The sequence below is a fragment of the Myxocyprinus asiaticus genome, chromosome 31 (assembly GCF_019703515.2).
Source record: "Myxocyprinus asiaticus isolate MX2 ecotype Aquarium Trade chromosome 31, UBuf_Myxa_2, whole genome shotgun sequence".
In the NCBI taxonomy this organism is placed as follows: domain Eukaryota; kingdom Metazoa; phylum Chordata; class Actinopteri; order Cypriniformes; family Catostomidae; genus Myxocyprinus; species Myxocyprinus asiaticus.
In genome coordinates this window covers 406,726-423,993 of record NC_059374.1, presented here as the reverse complement: position 1 = coordinate 423,993, position 17,268 = coordinate 406,726, and the positions used below count along the sequence as shown (strand labels likewise).

General features: G+C 37.1%; 2 protein-coding genes across 7 annotated transcripts in view; both read right to left on the bottom strand.

Annotated features, from left to right (window-relative positions):
• Positions 1-6,168, bottom strand: part of stx1a (syntaxin 1A (brain)) — a 122,058-nt gene extending 115,890 nt beyond the window's left edge. The window contains exons 1-2 of one of the 6 annotated variants that reach the window (XM_051665220.1): positions 5,005-5,035; positions 3,968-4,038 (exon numbers count right to left, since the gene is read on the bottom strand). In XM_051665220.1, the coding sequence (XP_051521180.1) occupies positions 3,968-3,973 (6 nt within the window). In that variant the 5' untranslated portion in view covers positions 3,974-4,038; positions 5,005-5,035. Of the gene's footprint in view, positions 1-3,967; positions 4,039-5,004 lie in introns of all 6 variants that reach the window. The other 5 variants (XR_007894120.1, XM_051665223.1, XM_051665221.1 and 2 more) reach the window with 5 other exon arrangements.
• Positions 6,169-6,248: 80 nt separating this feature from the next.
• Positions 6,249-15,851, bottom strand: bud23 (BUD23 rRNA methyltransferase and ribosome maturation factor). The gene is made up of 12 exons (XM_051665218.1): positions 15,601-15,851; positions 12,500-12,537; positions 12,321-12,416; positions 12,154-12,236; positions 11,142-11,238; positions 10,969-11,065; positions 8,066-8,116; positions 7,874-7,959; positions 7,736-7,781; positions 7,596-7,657; positions 7,412-7,501; positions 6,249-6,637 (listed from the first exon to the last, which is right to left on the bottom strand). Exons 1-12 carry the CDS (start codon positions 15,664-15,666, stop codon positions 6,583-6,585), a joined length of 867 nt encoding a protein of 288 aa, XP_051521178.1. The 5' UTR covers positions 15,667-15,851; the 3' UTR covers positions 6,249-6,582.
• Between the last annotated feature and the right edge of the window lie 1,417 nt (positions 15,852-17,268).

Below are 17,268 nucleotides of genomic sequence, written 5' to 3'. Positions count from 1 at the left end.
AGTGAAATAAGTAGTCTGTACTAAGGTTTTGTGTGCTATTTTTCAGTGTGTTTTCTGTTGATCGTGGAGACTGCCGCACCATTATTTTAATTATTTTGTCACCACACAGGTCTTTTATGGTATAATATATCTTAAGTAACCCCACCCCTAAACGGCACTCAAGACAAAACCGACTGTGACTGATCGCCTCACATCAGTTAGTGGCTCTTCATGTCTAAGTGGGTGGTTCTTGGCCAATTTAAGCTGCTATACAATCCAGACATTTGCCGTTTTAGTTAAAGTTCTGGCTACGTGAAAGTAATTATTAGTTGTCACTTATTACTGCTTATACCATGGTCTATCAATACAAATACTGGATTCTGATTGGCTGGAATGAGTGTGTTAAAACCATTTAAACAGGTAGTTCCAGTCAGTTTTAATTACCATTCTATATTAATGCACCTACTCTGCTGTCCTCCGTAATGAGACTCTGAGAGAGTTTTATCCCTCTGTATAAACTACATCTGGATGGGAATATAGTGTATCAAGTCAACATCACTAAACAAAACATCATCAAGTCAAGCAATGCTGTCTTTAAATCAACTGTGAAGCGCTACAGGAAACATGGAAAAGACACCTGTGTTTATCAGCTCCGATTTACTGAGAAATGCACCTGCACTTTCCTCTTACACACTCATAGGGCTTGTGAGGAAAGTATGGTTTGACATTCAGCTGTTTTGCATGGTGGTGGAGAAGAAAAAAACTGGGACCTATCAAATGACATTTTGACTTGAAATATGATAAACATCATCTAATATTGCTGTGCTGCTCATCATGTGCCACACACACCCACTAGAGGGCGCCGCTCAATCACGTATCACTGACTGAAGCGCTGAATGAAGACGCAGCCTTTTGCGGTTTAGTAATCACGCAAGGTCATATCGTAATTTCATTCTTAATTCAGTCATTCATGCAGCATTAATGGATACCATACAAATGTCTCAGAGGTCAAAGTCTGCAGGTTTCAAAGCATTTTGGATGATTTTCCTCTCAACATGTAAGTGACACTTTTACAGTTTTCATGTCTGTAATGCAGGTGTAGGGACCAATCAAGTTGCTGGGAGTACAAAAAGTGGCTGAGAGACATATTTCGGCCAAATGACTAACACAGTGCCCTGTGCAGAAGATACTTTCCTTCTAACAAGAGTGGCTGGAATCAAGACTCATTCCAGTGTGTGACAATGTTCTTTAAAAACCTCATCTGTTTGAGAGAACATTTAACTTGCTTTTAGCATCACACAGTGGATATTTCACCTGAGAACTGCCACCATATTTGTAATGAACCACGTAATGTAATTTAGCAAAAATGTCACTTGTTACGTAATCTTCATGAGATCAAGCTGATTTATCCATCCATGAATGTATTCATTAGTCTCTAATCTCAGTCTGCCTCTATATATTGGGATCATTATAATCATGGTGTGATCTTATTTGTCCAGGGAAGACTGCCTCATACTCCTCGACTGCACGAGTGAAATGATTGAGTAGATTTCCTTCACTTGTTGAGCAGCTGTTTGTGTTACTGCTGTTATAGTTGAATCAGACTGATGACAAAAGTGACTCCAATATTGATATGATAAAATATATATGTTTTCAGAGTGTTTTCAGTGTCACCTGATGGCAGTGAATGAATGAATAGAAATGAATGTGTTTACAGACAAATGGTGAACAGTCAACTATGAGTCTGAACTATATTTAGAACATGACCTCAATAATATCAACAACTCTCAGCATCACCATACAGCGCTCTAATGCAATGAAGCATTCATAAATCCTCTGTATGTAAACAACATGACCGTACATTGGATAGGCCAATAAGAATGCCGGTTTTGGTGTTTACATGCAACACAAAATTAGGATTAAGAGAAAGTGGTTTAACACACCTGGGTTTCTCATGGAAAACACATGGGCCGTGTTCTTACAGGTTTTTGAGGAGTGCACATGTGCGTGAACAGACCGAATAACAATGGTCATAGGGTGGAGCCCAACAACAAATCAACACAGCGGAAAGAATTCAACATTTCTGGGAGTACAGTGGGAAAAGCACATACATTATAAACTATACCCATTTATACCCACTGATGTAAAATATAGACAGTCCCTCATTTTCGTGTATATGCGCTTGTACATTGAGGGAATCCCAGAGTTTTGTGTAAGAGGGAAGCCCCACTAATGCAGCGCAATTCCGTTGCAGGTCGCAATAGAAAGGTTAGGAAACAAACACAGCAACAACTCTGGAATATCAGGAAATAAAGCAAAGCAACAGAGAAAAAAATAGCAAAGTCTTTCTCGGATACCATGTTTGTTGTTTACACAAGTGTCACGGGGAAATTAGGTTGCTAAAGCTGCTTACTGACCGAGCTGCATGTATACGAGTGTAAAGAGAACAGCACTTATACAGTACATGTAAACGGAAACACCACTTTCTTGCAATAAACCACTTTCTGGTGTCCATGCAAATGTAGTCGATCAGTTTATTCTTAGTCATTAATGACCTTATACCAATAAAGGAATGACGTTTATTGTTTTTACATGATCAGACACGTCAGCTTATTACGCATAATCAGTGTAACAATGTGCAAGTAAATGTGCTCATTAACATCACATGGTACCCCGATTTTGCATTGCATGTAAACCCGTTTACCGGCGTACTTTCCGGATTATCCAATGTGTGCAAGTGTTGTGTACATGCCTCTTTACGGTTTGACATCAAAAGCAGAGAATGACACTATTATTTCAAATGTCATATAAATGCGGATTTCTTGCGTTCCTGTTTTTTAACCCTTTAAACTCAGATGGGTCCGCGAGAAAATAAACTGTCAAAATATTAACAAATACAGTCTTGACCAACACAAAATAGGTGTCGTTTGAAAGTTTAGAAGTTCTACTTTTCAATGCATATAGACATTATGACCAAAACTGAACAAGTGCTTTGAAACTTGCAGACAAATCAGAAGTGTTCCGCTTTGATCATTTATAAAAACATTTGCACATATTATTGTAATCAGTAAAAACATTAAACTCATCAAATAGCCATGTGTCATATATTGCTGGAAAGCTCTTAAAGAGTAGAATACAACCAGCCTATCTGTTTTACTCACCGACAAAAATGTAGTGAGTATTAGCTAAGTATATGTCTTTGACAATTATGTTGGTGTTGCTCATATGCCACGTTTTCTTATAACTTCATGAAAAACAAACATACCAGCATAGAGGAGGTAATTATCTTTCAAACGAGCCCACACACAAGGTAATCAGATGCATAGATCATTAGATAATCCACATGAAGCACAATGTTACATATGACCACCAGGAGATGGCGCCAAATACATGACACAGACTCAATGATGACTCAAATGACACAGAATGAAACTCATTCTGTGAAATCTCATTACTAAAATCATGTCTTCATGTGTTTGCATGTGTAATTAGTTCTTATGTACAATTATTATGTTTATTTGTTTAGGAGAGGCTTTTGGACACTAAGATAAATTATAATTGTAATGCTATAACTTTTGATTGCTTTGTCTTCAAGAGATTATTCTCAGATACAGTTGACATGATTGGGAACAAAACAAAAGCAGTTTTTCAAAGCCGTATTTACACCCAGAGATATATAATGTCAAATCAGAAAAATAAGAAAAAAGGTACATTTTTTGGTGATTTTTCAGTAGTTTCTTCAGCTGAGAGTCTCAGAATTTATCATAATCTATATCATTAAAAATGTTAAAAGTTTTCTTTACAATGACACCAAACACTTGACCCTCCTTGTTTTAGTTTTTGTCGAGTTGTAAGCCTTTAATTTTGGGTATGCCACTGAAACAGGAAATCTTTAAAAACACCTTCACCTAGCATAAATAAGCTGATTTTTGGAAGTTATCAGGGTATTGGTATGCATGTAAACAGGCTCATTAATCCTGAAACTCACATCCATTCCTGATGTGTTGAAGAGCCACTGAACATGAATATCTCTGTAGAAACTGAACCACACTAAAGTGACTGTGCAACATGAAAATAAAAAGCAGCACAAAGTGAATCAATAGTTGAAACACAACATGACTGAACCGCTGTCATGTCTGTTTGTTTAGTGTAAGATTAGTCAATGATTACAAGTACTGCACTGAGATCAATCTACAGCTCTGGATCAGTTGAGACAAACATTATACACATCAAATGCTGACCAGAAGCACTACAGCATGTTTGAATCATCTCATATACAGTTATCACAGTTCACAGAAGCATTGTGTTTCAAAGGAAAAGATGAATAATTGTAAATGATCTACAGCTGTTGTGATTACTTGTGCAATACACTCACAAGGTTTTTTTGCATAATAACTTGTAGAGCATATACAGTACACTAACTATGTCTCTATTTTATAGCAATAACTATTGTAATATGGTATTGCTATTAAAAATCTAATAATAATAATAATAATAATTATTATTATTATTATTATTATTATTATTATTATTATTATTATTTTCTTTGATCATATAGAATGGTAAAATAAATTTTTCAATACGTTGAACTCTTATACGTGCATTTAAGCTCAGTGTATATTTGTGCAGCTGTGAATGTTATTTATGTTAATGAATATTTAAATGAGTATATTTTTTTGCATCTCTTCGGCGTGTAAAACATTATAACTCACATGCGTCTCACACATATTCCGTGCCAGATGAAAAAAATAACTTAATTAAAATCCATTTAGATTTATTGTTCATTTAATTTCGCACACAATGGCAACACTTTAATTACAAACACGAAAGAGACAATACAGATCTGAAAGATTATTATTGATCAGTGACATTTGATTCATAATGTGATCATCTGACACATGTTGCGTTATTAAACACTCTGTATTAAATACTGTCTTCTGTCGTTTAAAGATCATTAATATGAACTTCTGTCCTGAATGAATAAGTTGTATTCGACTGAATATGAGATGATTCAAAAACACTTACATGTCTGAGTTCTTGCGTGCGATCCTTCATGTTTCACTCCGTCAGATTTCAGCGTTTAATCGCAGCGGTCTGACGCGCACATCGCTCGCGCAGCGGAGCGTCAAACTGATCATCAGGGGCCGGTTGCACCAGCTATACGTAAGTTAAACCTTAGCCTAATTGTGGCATAAACGGGCACTAAGTCACAATTTATGCACTACTAAATATTTGAGTGTTGCACCATTAGGTAGAACGTAACCCTACATATAAACTAAATATTTACGGAAGCCCCCACGACCAGGACTAACAGATAGAATAATAACGCAGACTGATATTTAATGACATCAATGAACTCATGTTTTCCATGACAGGCATCAATCATTTCAACATCCATTATGATGTTGACATTTACGAGAGAGAAAAACAACATTTAAGCGGCTCTTCAGCATGAAACTGATCTAACGTAGCAGTTTTCAGGGTGTGTCGCCCGGTGTCAAGTTTCAACACATTCAGAATATATAAGATATTAAAATGAATGTCTATTTTTCCAGCCTGTTGTATTAGTATTTATCACCCCTCATTTATTTTAGATACAGTTCCTGTATATTATTATTTACACAGGGCAAATATACGATTTAATCTACTTTTATTATGTATCATATTTTAATGGGGATATAATTTATTACAGCTGACGTGAGAAAACGAGGTTTGAACATCAGCTGTAATGAGATCAAACTGAAATACACGGCTGTTTAACACTTCTGTATATAAATTTGAAGGTTGTTTATTGGATAAATACAGCTAAACGTCACATTATGTGACTACGCATCACTTTACGGAGAGCTGACGACCTACTAGTTGAGTCTTGCATTAAGAACAGGTGCTGCAACCAGATTAAGCACTGACTAGTTACAAACTAACTAGTAGTTACTAAGCCCTTAGTGTGAACTTTACATCTCAACTTACATGAGACCTTACACAGCTGGTGCAACCCTACCCTGGTCAGCTCAGGTCACGCGTTTAGTACATACTACATCGATCAGTGTGTTTCGAGTACATCACATAAGGTCTAATGATTGGGGTTAAAGAAAACTACTTACAGTATTTCTCTATATACAAATGGATTCATATGTTATGAATTATGTATTCATTTTCTTCAGTTCATATGCCACTTCCAATCTTTCTGCTGTGCTACATATATGGACAGTATGTGAACTGAGATGCAGCCCTTGCAAACAGAAAATAAAACTCCCTTTAAAAAGTGATTCATGATTTTACTCATTCTTGTTTATTTGAATTCTTTTTAAGTAATCATATTTGCTTAAGTTTCACAACAACAACCACAGCAGTGTAAACATAATATATACATTGTTTGCAGTATTTATTATGAGTGATTCTGAATCGATTAAATTCTGTTAATGTTATAAACACAAATGAACTCAGATTAAAATTCTTTGCAGATGTTGTTGATTTCCTGCAATATGTGGATCAACATGATCTTCTAGAAACAAGAAGCCTGTAAATCAGTCTGTAAGAATATAAATGTGTTGTAAACTGGAGAAATCCTGAGCACATGAATGCACATGATGTTGAGACGTGTCAGAAGCGTGGTCTCCTGTGACGTCCCGTGTACTTGGTGTCGGCTCTTACGTCCCTGAGAAAACAAAGAATACACCACACAGCTGAGAGGTGAAGTACAAACAATTACGTTTTAAAGTGACATCATTTCCTCCAAGGCAAATGACAATAATGAACTTGTAATTAATGAGAGACTACGTGGAATATTGTAACTATTTATAAAATTAATTTGTCACATCACAAGACTATTGACTTTAAGTGATTAAAAAAATGGGGCCTGTGTAGCTCAGTGAGTATTGACGCTGACTATCACCCCTGGAGTCGCGAGTTTGAATCCAGGGTGTGCTGAGTGACTCCAGCCAGGTCTCCTAAGCAACCAAATTGGCCTGGTTGTTAGGGAGGGTAGAGTCACATGGGGTAACCTCCTCGTGGTTGCTATAATGTGGTTCTTGCTCTCAATGGGGCATGTGTTAAGTTGTGTGTGGATCACGGAGAGTAGCATGAGCCTCCACATGCTGTGAGTCTCCGCGGTGTCATGCACGACGAGTCACATGATAAGATGCGCGGATTGACGGTCTCAAAAGCAGAGACAACTGAGATTTATGCTCTGCCACCCGGATTGAGGTGAGTAACCACACCACCACGAGGACCTACTAAGTAGTGGGAATTGGGCATTCAAAAGTGAGGAGAAAATGGGATAAAAAAAAAATGGTGAAAAGCTTAAAATAATGTTGAGCAGTGACCAGTAAAACACACATTCTCTTCTACATGTGTTAATATGAAACTCAAGCAGCAGTTGTGAGATAGTTCAGTATTAAAGATGTTTATAAGTAGAGTATGTGAGACATACTTCCCCTGTCGACGGCGTCTCTCTTTCTTCTCCATGATCCAGTCTTTACTCTTCTTCACAGACTTTCCCTTCATCGCTTTAAAGCGGGACCTTTAATTAACAGGAGCAGATGGTGACAAGTGTAAATTGTGTGTGTGTGTGTGTGTGTGTGTGTGTGTGCGCGCGTGCACGTGTGTGTGTGTACCTCTGCGCTGTGAACTGAACTTGGTTTGACACTCGTCTGTCGGCACTCTCTGAATCTAAACCCTGAAATCAACACAAATCATTCAATCATCACACAAAGTTACCTGTGCTTTCATGTGTTCACACTGATGCAGTACATACCTTTGGTAAAACGCCTGATACACCAGCAAACAAACACAGAAAAAACCTTTGAAAAAGAGGTGAAGATTATAAAGTCATTCATTATGATGATTAAATATATTTGTGTTGATGAATGATAATAACAGATGCAGTTTGTACTTTTTGGCTTTGCTGCTGTTGGGATAATCCACCACCATTCCTCCTGTGAATCCGGCTTTCATGGACTGAGATGTGATCAACTCCAACTGACCACACAAACAACACAACTACATCTCAACTCACGTTTTATTCATTTGTTCCTCTGACAGGATTAAAGTGAACAGCACACAACTGTGTTCATGAAACACTGACCTGCTCTGAGTTTTCTGGGTAAATCTGAAAAACAGCACGTGCTCCTCTCGCCTACAACAAGAACAGTCAGTTTATCATCTCATATTGTTTATAAAGGACTACGTGCTTCCTGTCAGTTTGAGAAATAATTTTATAGGGAAGAAAAGCCGTGAAAAAAAAAAAGAATAATAATTCACACATACAGTGGCAAGAAAAAGTATGTGAACCCTTTGGAATTAGCTGGTTTTCTGCATTAATTGGTCATAAAATGTGATCTCATTTCATCAAAGTCACAAGTGTAGACAAACACAATGTGCTTAAGCTAACAACACACAAACAGTTATACTCTTTCATGTCTTTATTGAACACATCCCATTAAACATTCACAGTGCTGTGGAAAATGTAAGTGAACCTCTAGGCTAATGACATCAACAAAAGCTAATTAGAGTCAGGAGTTGGCAAACCTGGCATCCAATAAATAAAGCGAGATTAGAGGTGTGGGTTAGAGGTACTCTGACTTATAAAAAGCACTCAAACATTTTGAGTTTGCTTTTCATAAGAAGCATCTGCTGATGTGGACCATGCCTCACAAAAAACAGATCGCAGAAGAATTGTTGCTTTGCATAAAGCTGGAAAGGGTTTCAAAATTATCTGGAAGAGCTTAGATATTTATCTGTCCACAGTTAGACAAACTGTCTATAAATGGAGATGATTTAGTACTGTGGGTACTCTCACTAGAAGTGGCCGTCCAGCCAAGATGACTCAAAGGACACACCACAGAATGATCAATGAGGTAAAAAATAACCCTAGAGTTACAGATAAAGACTTGAAGGAATCATTGGAACTGGTTAACATCTCTGTTCATGAGTTTACTATACAGAAAACATTAAACAGGCATAGTGTTCATGGCAGGACATCATGAAGGAAGCCGCAGCTTTCCAACAAAAACTTTGCTGCGCACTTGAAGTTTTCCAAAGACCACCTTGACACTCCACAACGCTACTGGAAAAATGTTTTTTGACTGATGAAACTAAGGTTGAATTGTTTGGGAAGAACAGTCAGCACTATGTATGGTGTAAAAAGGGCACCGCATACCAACATGAAATCATCATCCCGACGGTGAAATACGGTGGAGGGAGTATCATGATTTGCCTGGGCCGTTTGCCATCATCAAAGGAAAAATGAATTCCCAAATTTATCAAGATATCCTACAGGATAATATAAGGGCGGCTGTGAAGTTGGGTGATGCAGCAGGACACTGACCCAAGACACCGAAGTAAATCCACCAGACATCCTAAGAATATGTCTGAGCTGAAAAAGTTCTGTAAGGAAGAATGGTCCAAAATTCTGAATGTTGTGCAGGTCTAATCCGCAGATACCGGAAACACTCGGTTGAGGTTATTGCTGCCAAAGGAAGATCGACCAGTTATTAAATCCAAGGGTTCACTTACTTTTTTCACAGCACTGTGAATGTTTAATGGGATGTGTTCAATAAACACATGAAAGAGTATAACTGTTTGTGTGTTGTTAGTTTAAGCACATTGTGTTTGTCTACACTTGTGACTTTGATGAAGATGAGATCACATTTTATGAACAATTAATGCAGAAAACCAGCTAATTCCAAAGGGTTCACATACTTTTTCTTGACACTGTATAGTTCAGTTATAACCGAACACATTGTTTAGTTTGTAAACATTCAGAATATGACGCAAGAGTTACATGGACTACTTTTATGACACTTCTGGCTCCATTTTAAACCTTTAAAGTGAGTCACAATCATTAAAACATTTCCTTTTGTGTTTCACTGAAGAAACTCACACAGGTTTTGAACGACATGAGGGCAAGTAATGATGACAGAATTTATGTATAGGTGAACTATTTCTTTAATGCTGATGTATTTTTTTCAGTATTAAATACTTTGTTGTATCCCAGTTGAATATGCAGAGACAATTATAAGACATTCATAGCTTCATTTTCTTGAAAACTGTAAACACTGTGTCTCTGTGGCACAAAGGGTGTGTTCACACTTAGCAGGTTTGGTTAGATTAAAACGAACTCTGCTGTGATTGCTCTGTTAGTGCGGTTCATTTGAACAAGTGTGAACGCTGCCATTCGAACTGTCTGAATAGTGGGTCTCACTCCGCTTCCAAACGAACTCTGGTGCAGTTCGATTGATATATGAACGCAACATGGACCAAAGACATCTAAACAGACCAAAAACAGGAAGTAATTTGCCTAATACCGACCTCAAGCATACCTGGTTCTTCTCATCATAGGAGCTATGTTGCACATTACAGTTCGGTATAGGTATTGAACTGCCGTCAGCCGTCCTTGAAGCATATCTTTGCTTGTGTGTGCAATGGAGGAATTCCTGGTGCTTTATTGACTCCTTTACACATTTTATTAGCTCTTCGTTTGTTCTCCGCTGGTAAAAATACCACAATATATACATATATAAATCCAATGAGCGCATTTCGCCCAGCAGCCAGCATTGTTTTGGATGTTCGGCAAGTTCTGTCGCAAAATATACGTCATAAAAGCTGTCCAATCAGGTTGTGACTTTTTCCTGATGCCTTTTGTTTTGTATCTTTAGGTTCAGTTTAAAAATGCCAGTGTGAACGCTAAGCGAACCAGGACTAAATGTATCATTTTCTTTTTTGGTCTGGACCAAGAGGACCAAGAGAACCAAACTACAAGTGTGAACACACTCTAAGAAAATTCCTCTGTTTGTTTTGAGAGACAATAACATTCACTCAACCAATGGGGTGAGTTGGGGGCAGGACTATCTGTTTATCTGACCAACAGCAGAAGAGGGGCATATTCAGACAGCTGTTGTATTTATTTTTGTGTTTGATAAATGACTCATGTAGATCAGTCATGACTCAGCAGATAATAAAGACTCGTGTAGATGATGTGTAACTCACCAGTGATGAGTACAGCGAGCTGAAGAACCTGTAGAGTCTCTTTGGAGGACTGTGAGTTTTCTTATCTGCGTTACACAACCACTGAAGTGCTGAAATACTGAACATAACAACAAAGATCTCATATGTGTGCTCACAATCAGTTATATTATTAGAGTTTCTGACCAGATCTGTACCTTATACAGCCATCAAACACTCCAGGTCTAAACGGGACACCCTGACCCATGTCACCCAACACCACATCACCCTCCACATCTCTGTCCAATGCAACATCTGCACAACACACAACACAACTGTACTGAGCACATATTCATGCGTATGTGTGTTTGTGTGAGTGTGTGTTTGAGTGTATGTGTGTGAGTGTGTATGTGTGCGAGTTTGTGTTAGTTTGTGTGTGTATGTGCGTGAGTGTTTTTGTATGTGCGAGTTTGAGTGTTTGTGTGAGCGTGTGAGTGCGTGTATGAGCGTGAGTGCGTGTATGTGTGCATGCGTGTATGTATGCGAGTGTGTGCGTTAGTTTGTGTGTGCATGTGTATGTATGTATGTACAGGTTTAGCTATACTTGTGAGGACCAAGTATTGAGAATCAACCTGTTCTGTGAGGACATTTCTGGTTGTGAGGGCCTTCTGGGTGGTCCTCACAAGGGAAAAAAACATTAAACGATGTTTTATTGAAAATATAAAAATGCAAAAAGTTTTTTGTGAGGGTTAGGTTTAGGGTTAGGGGATAGAATCTATAGTTCATACAGTATAAAAATCATTATGTCTATGGAGAGTCCTCATAATGATAGCTGCACCAACATGTGTGTGTGTGTGTGTGTGTGTGTGTATGTGTGTGTGTGTGTGTGTGTGTGTGTGTTTAGGGTTAGGGGATAGAATCTATAGTTCATACAGTATAAAAATCATTATGTCTATGGAGAGTCCTCATAATGATAGCTGCACCAACATGTGTGTGTGTGTGTGTGTGTGTGTATGTGTGTGTGTGTGTATGTGTGTGTGTGTGTGTGTGTGTATGTGTGTGTGTGTGTGTGTGTGTTTAGGGTTAGGGGATAGAATCTATAGTTCATACAGTATAAAAATCATTATGTCTATGGAGAGTCCTCATAATGATAGCTGCACCAACATGTGTGTGTGTGTGTGTGTGTGTGTGTGTGTGTGTTTATGTGTGTGTGTGTGTGTGTGCATTCACCCAGCATCGCTGTACTGATGTCCACACCAACCCAATAATGACCCGCTTCAGATAAATAATCTCCACTCAGTCCAGAGCCACAGCTGACAGATGAAACATGGTAATACGACATGTAAACACAGTATTCTGAAGTCAAGCGTGTGTTAAACGTTCAGTGTGATTCTCACCCCACATCCAGCAGATAACACGACTGATCTTCAGGAAGATTCAACAGCTCGACGGCTCTCTCCGACATCTGCGTCTGAATCTCTATCATACGAGAACTACACAACACACACAATAATATTACAACATGATCATGAGATATTACACAGTCACTGAACGCTTCATCATCATGTACACTCACTTCTGCGAGTATTTTTTGGCCTCTTCCTCATTGTAGAACTGTAAATAAATAAAAACAACAAATCAATCAGCAAATCAGCAAACATATTTAAATGTATTTGAGTGATCACCTGACACATCTAAACAACATATTCTGTACATAAGGTCAAGTAAAAGGTAAGGGTTATGTAACATATTCAATGAACACTAAATTACACAGTATGCTGTCTGTAAAATCTTTTAAATATCTAGTTTAAAATCACATGTGTCAAGTTCATTAAAATGTAATCTTTGTTCATTTTGGTTTCATAAACTCCTGAAAAACCTTTATAGCATTTTTACAAAATGTATGTAATGTCTTCAAATATGTACACAACTTAATCACTCATTTAAAGTAAAAAAAAAAAAAAAAAAAAAAAGTCAATGCAAAAATATATATTTACTAATATCATGAATAATTAAGTCACGAATATCAGAAGTTTTTCTCAGGGTTTGTCCAAATAACCTGAACAAAATATGCCTTTTCATAAAAATGTCAATTTCTACTATTTTTAATAAATGATTTGACTAAAATTACCATATTTTCACCTTTATATTCTTAGTAATACTATAGTACTAATACAGAAAAACAAAAACTATGGTAATAAAAATCAATTTTTTGGTTGTTTTGATTTTTTCACAAAAGCCATGGTATTTGTAGTAAAACTATGGTAACCACAAGATTAAAACCATGGTTACTATTATATATTGATACAGTATACTGTATTAAACCATGGTTTAAAATAAAAATTGTAGGTTAGCCTACAACAATCATATAATATTACTATAGAAAACCATGTTTTCTGCCAAAAAAGTTACTACGGTCTACAATTTTGATAGCACTTTATTATAAGGTTACATTTGTTAACATTAGTAAATGCATTAGGCATCATTAATAACAAACAAAATATTTTTTCAATATTTATTATATGCATAAAAATAAACATTTTCATTGTTAGTTTATAGTGCATTAACTAATGTTAAGATATACAACATTTGATTTTAAAAATGTGTTAATGTCGTAATTAACATTAACCAAGTGCTGTAAAAGTATTATCCATTGTTAGTTCATGCTAACTAATTTTAATAAATGTAATCTTATTTGAAAGCGTTACCACAACATTACTATAGTAAAACCAAAGTTAAACTATGCTATTTGAATAGTAAAACCATGATACACACAAAATTATGATTTTTTACCATAGTTTTTGTTTTCATGTATTACCACTATGGTTTCACTACAAATATCATTAAAATAATGGTTACTGTAGTAAAACCATGGTAAATTTATTGCGAGGGAACACAAAACTTAGTACGAGGGAACGTAAACTACTGCGAGGGAACACAAAACTTAGTATGAGGGAACGTAAACTACTGCGAGGGAACGCGTAAACTTATTGCGAGGGAACGCAAAACTTATTGCGAGGGAGCGCAAAACTTATTGCAAGGGAGCGCAAAACATTGCGAGGGAACATAAAACATCATGAGGGAACGGAAAACTTATTGCGAGAGAACGGAAAACTTATTGCGAGGGAGCGCAAAACTTATTGCGAGGGAGCGCAAAACATCGCGAGGGAACGCAAAACATCGCGAGGGAACGCAAAAAGTATTGCGAGGGAACACAAACTGTTGCGAGGGAGCGTAAACTGTTGCGAGGGAACGCAAACGATTGCGAGGGAACGCAAAACTTATTGCAAGGGAACGCAAACGATTGTGATTGAACGCAAAACGTATTACGAGGGAACGCAAACTGTTGCGAGGGAACGCAAACTGTTGCGAGGGAACGCAAAACTTATTACAAGGGAACGTAAAACATCGCGAGGGAACGCGAAACTTATTGCGAGGGAACGCAAACTGTTGCGAGGGAGCGTAAACTATTGCGAGGGAACGCAAAACTTATTGCGAGGGAACGCAAACGATTGTGATTGAACGCAAAACTTATTACGAGGGAACATAAAACAACACGAGGGAACGCAAAACTTATTGCGAGGGTAATAAGCTTACTGAATGATTGCAGGGCTAACTGAATTTTGATTTTCATCTTTGTTGAAAAGTTATTTCAATATCAAGTTGATCATGGTAACCGCTGTGTATATTTTCAGCATAGTATGACACTCTGGTGGCTGTCAACCACAAGCAGCATGGTTCAGTGGATTGTGCACAGAGCGGTAATATAGGAAAGTTACAGGTTCGAACCCTGCTTGGGGTGACTTGTAAACCAGTGTGCATTTGCAAAGTACACCACAGCCAATCTGAGGGTCCTCTAGGTCCTGTACGCCATAAAGGCCATATTGGCAATTTAGGGGGCTTGTATTTATTATTATTATTATTATTATTCTGGCAGCCTTATGATCCATACATTCTCTTGTGTGAATTGCATTTGAATGTATTTATGAATATGTATGTGTTGTTAGTTATCATACATCAATAATACTTTAAACTGTGCCTGTAGCTTTACTTTTATTTACATTTATGCATTTTGCAAACGCTTTTATCCAAATCGACTTACAGTGGATTCAAGGTATATATAAGTTTGTTTTTTATTTTGTGATTCACCAGCAATGATCTATAATTAGTTAAGTATTGCATTCATGAAGGCACAACAATCAATGAACGTCATTTAATGCTCATACTCAGCTTTTATGTTCATTAAAGTGTTATTGTGAGTGAAACTAAATGAATATCCCTCACCCAGCTGAAGAGAACACAACTGATCCAGAAACAGCTCATCATCACACTGTTGTTAATCAACTATTCTTTAGATGTTGTATTGTCTATATCTACAGTGTTAGTTTCTACAGGACAGCTGGTGATTAATACTGTATGAGGCTAATAACACCGCTTGTATGAGCAACTGGCAGCCCGTCGGACACGACTGAGGACTGGTTTTAGTTCATTGTTAAAGGGATTATGTAAAGATTGCATGCAGGCTATAATGTTATTACAACTATTGACCAGAATTCGACACAGGCCCTTGGTAGAAAGAGAAAACATGTTGCCCTCACCACCTTCTAAGTCGCCCATGCCTGATCTACAGTGTCTCTACATTGAACATTAAAGCTGTAATAATGTTTTATCACTCACCAGCTCAGGAGGAGCCTTGTGTTCAGGTCTACGACAGCTGGAAGACATGATGAAACTGAGGAACATACACTGAAACACAGATCACAACACATGCGCTCCACCATGTGGCCAACACTGATGACGTCATCTTCACCAGACAACACACGTGTTTCGAAGAAACATAAAGACATGAATTACATACATTATAACTGAAAACACACACAAGCGAAAGCATGCAGAATATATTATACTTCCATGGGTTGAATTACGAGCAACTGGATAGTAACTGTTTCCTGTTGGACATTCTCCTGCAGGTGGCGCTAACGGGTTTTATCTTATTAAACACTATAATGTTTACTCGCTTAAAAATATGCATTCAAAGTTTTGATATCTGACATACAAATGGAAATCCACTTCAAAGATCATTGTGTCATCAGTGACTTGTGTGACTTATATGTGTAAACAAACACTTTAACCATGAGTGTTTGCAGGCAATTCTATTAACACATTAAATATAAGTGTTTTTCATCGTCTTTCTTTTTAAAGGATGTTTCCAACTTCTCCTTGAGTATTGGCATATAAACACATTTTGTAAACAGTAAGAACATCATCATTCTTTCCACTTTACAAGTGTCTCCTATTTTTTTATACTTCTGTTTTATGTTTGTCAGTAGGAGACGATTGTCTTCCCTGATATCATGATTTGTACAGAAAACAACTGATAATTAAAACGTGTATATTTGTAGAATTGTTAACATTAAATTCTCTTTCTAATAAACACCTTGAGCAAAAATCAAGTCATTGCTAAAGGAAATGTAAAACTGTCAACACTTTACTATTTAGAGGCATAGATATATTGAAATGGCAAAGTGCAATTTATTAAGACTTCTTTGTCTAATAGAATGTTTAAAAAATTTTTAAAATCATGTTTTTGAACTGGAAAAGGCACCAATTTCGCGGAAGGACTCTTCTATAAAAAATATTTAATTACGTCTTATCCAGTAATCACAAACGACTGTGATTGGTTCATCCTGACCAGCGTTGAGAAAAGTAACAGTTAACACATGGCAGTGCCGTCAGCGTGCTGCTCATGGACATTTATTTACACCTGAATAATGAAATATGTTAAAGGTGAAAATACAGACTGAACTTTTAAAATAAATTATTATCTTTGACCCATCGAACCTGACCAATCAGAAAACGACTGAGCCTTTGAGACACGCCTCCTTCAGATCAATATTTATGAATGAGAGAATCCGCGCATGTCCTGTCTGCACTACATCTCATTGGTCAATACGACGCCGTGTCCTATCTATCCTGACTCTGATTGGTCAGTACGACGTCGTGTGTGTGTGTGTGTGTGTGTGTGTGTGTGTGTGTGTGTGTGTGTGTGTGTGTGTGTGTGTGTGTGTGTAGTGTGTGTGTGTGTGTGTGTGAGTTTGTGTGTATGTGAGTTTGTGTGTATGTGTGAGTCTGTGTGTGTGTGTGTGTGTGTGTGTGTGTGCTTGTGAGTTAGTGTGTGTGCGTGTGTGTGTGTGTGTTAAAACATACTGTACATACATACAAAGTCTTAATTTCTTTCTATTTTTTTATATAATTTTATTATTCATATATCATTTTTATATAATCTTTTTTTTATTTATTTTTTTACTCTTTTCATATTGTTATTTGTCAAATTCCTTAATTTTA

Bases quoted from the DNA above. Each gene is read 5' to 3' on its own strand.
- bud23 (XM_051665218.1), bottom strand. From the start codon at position 15,666: ATGTTCCTCAGTTTCATCATGTCTTCCAGCTGTCGTAGACCTGAACAC. The intron at 11,239-12,153 runs GTGAATGCACAC...TGTGTTGTGCAG, and splicing joins CATCAGTACAGCGATGCTGG to ATGTTGCATTGGACAGAGAT. The intron at 6,638-7,411 runs GTATGTCTCACA...TTGTTTTCTCAG, and splicing joins AGACGCCGTCGACAGGGGAA to GGACGTAAGAGCCGACACCA.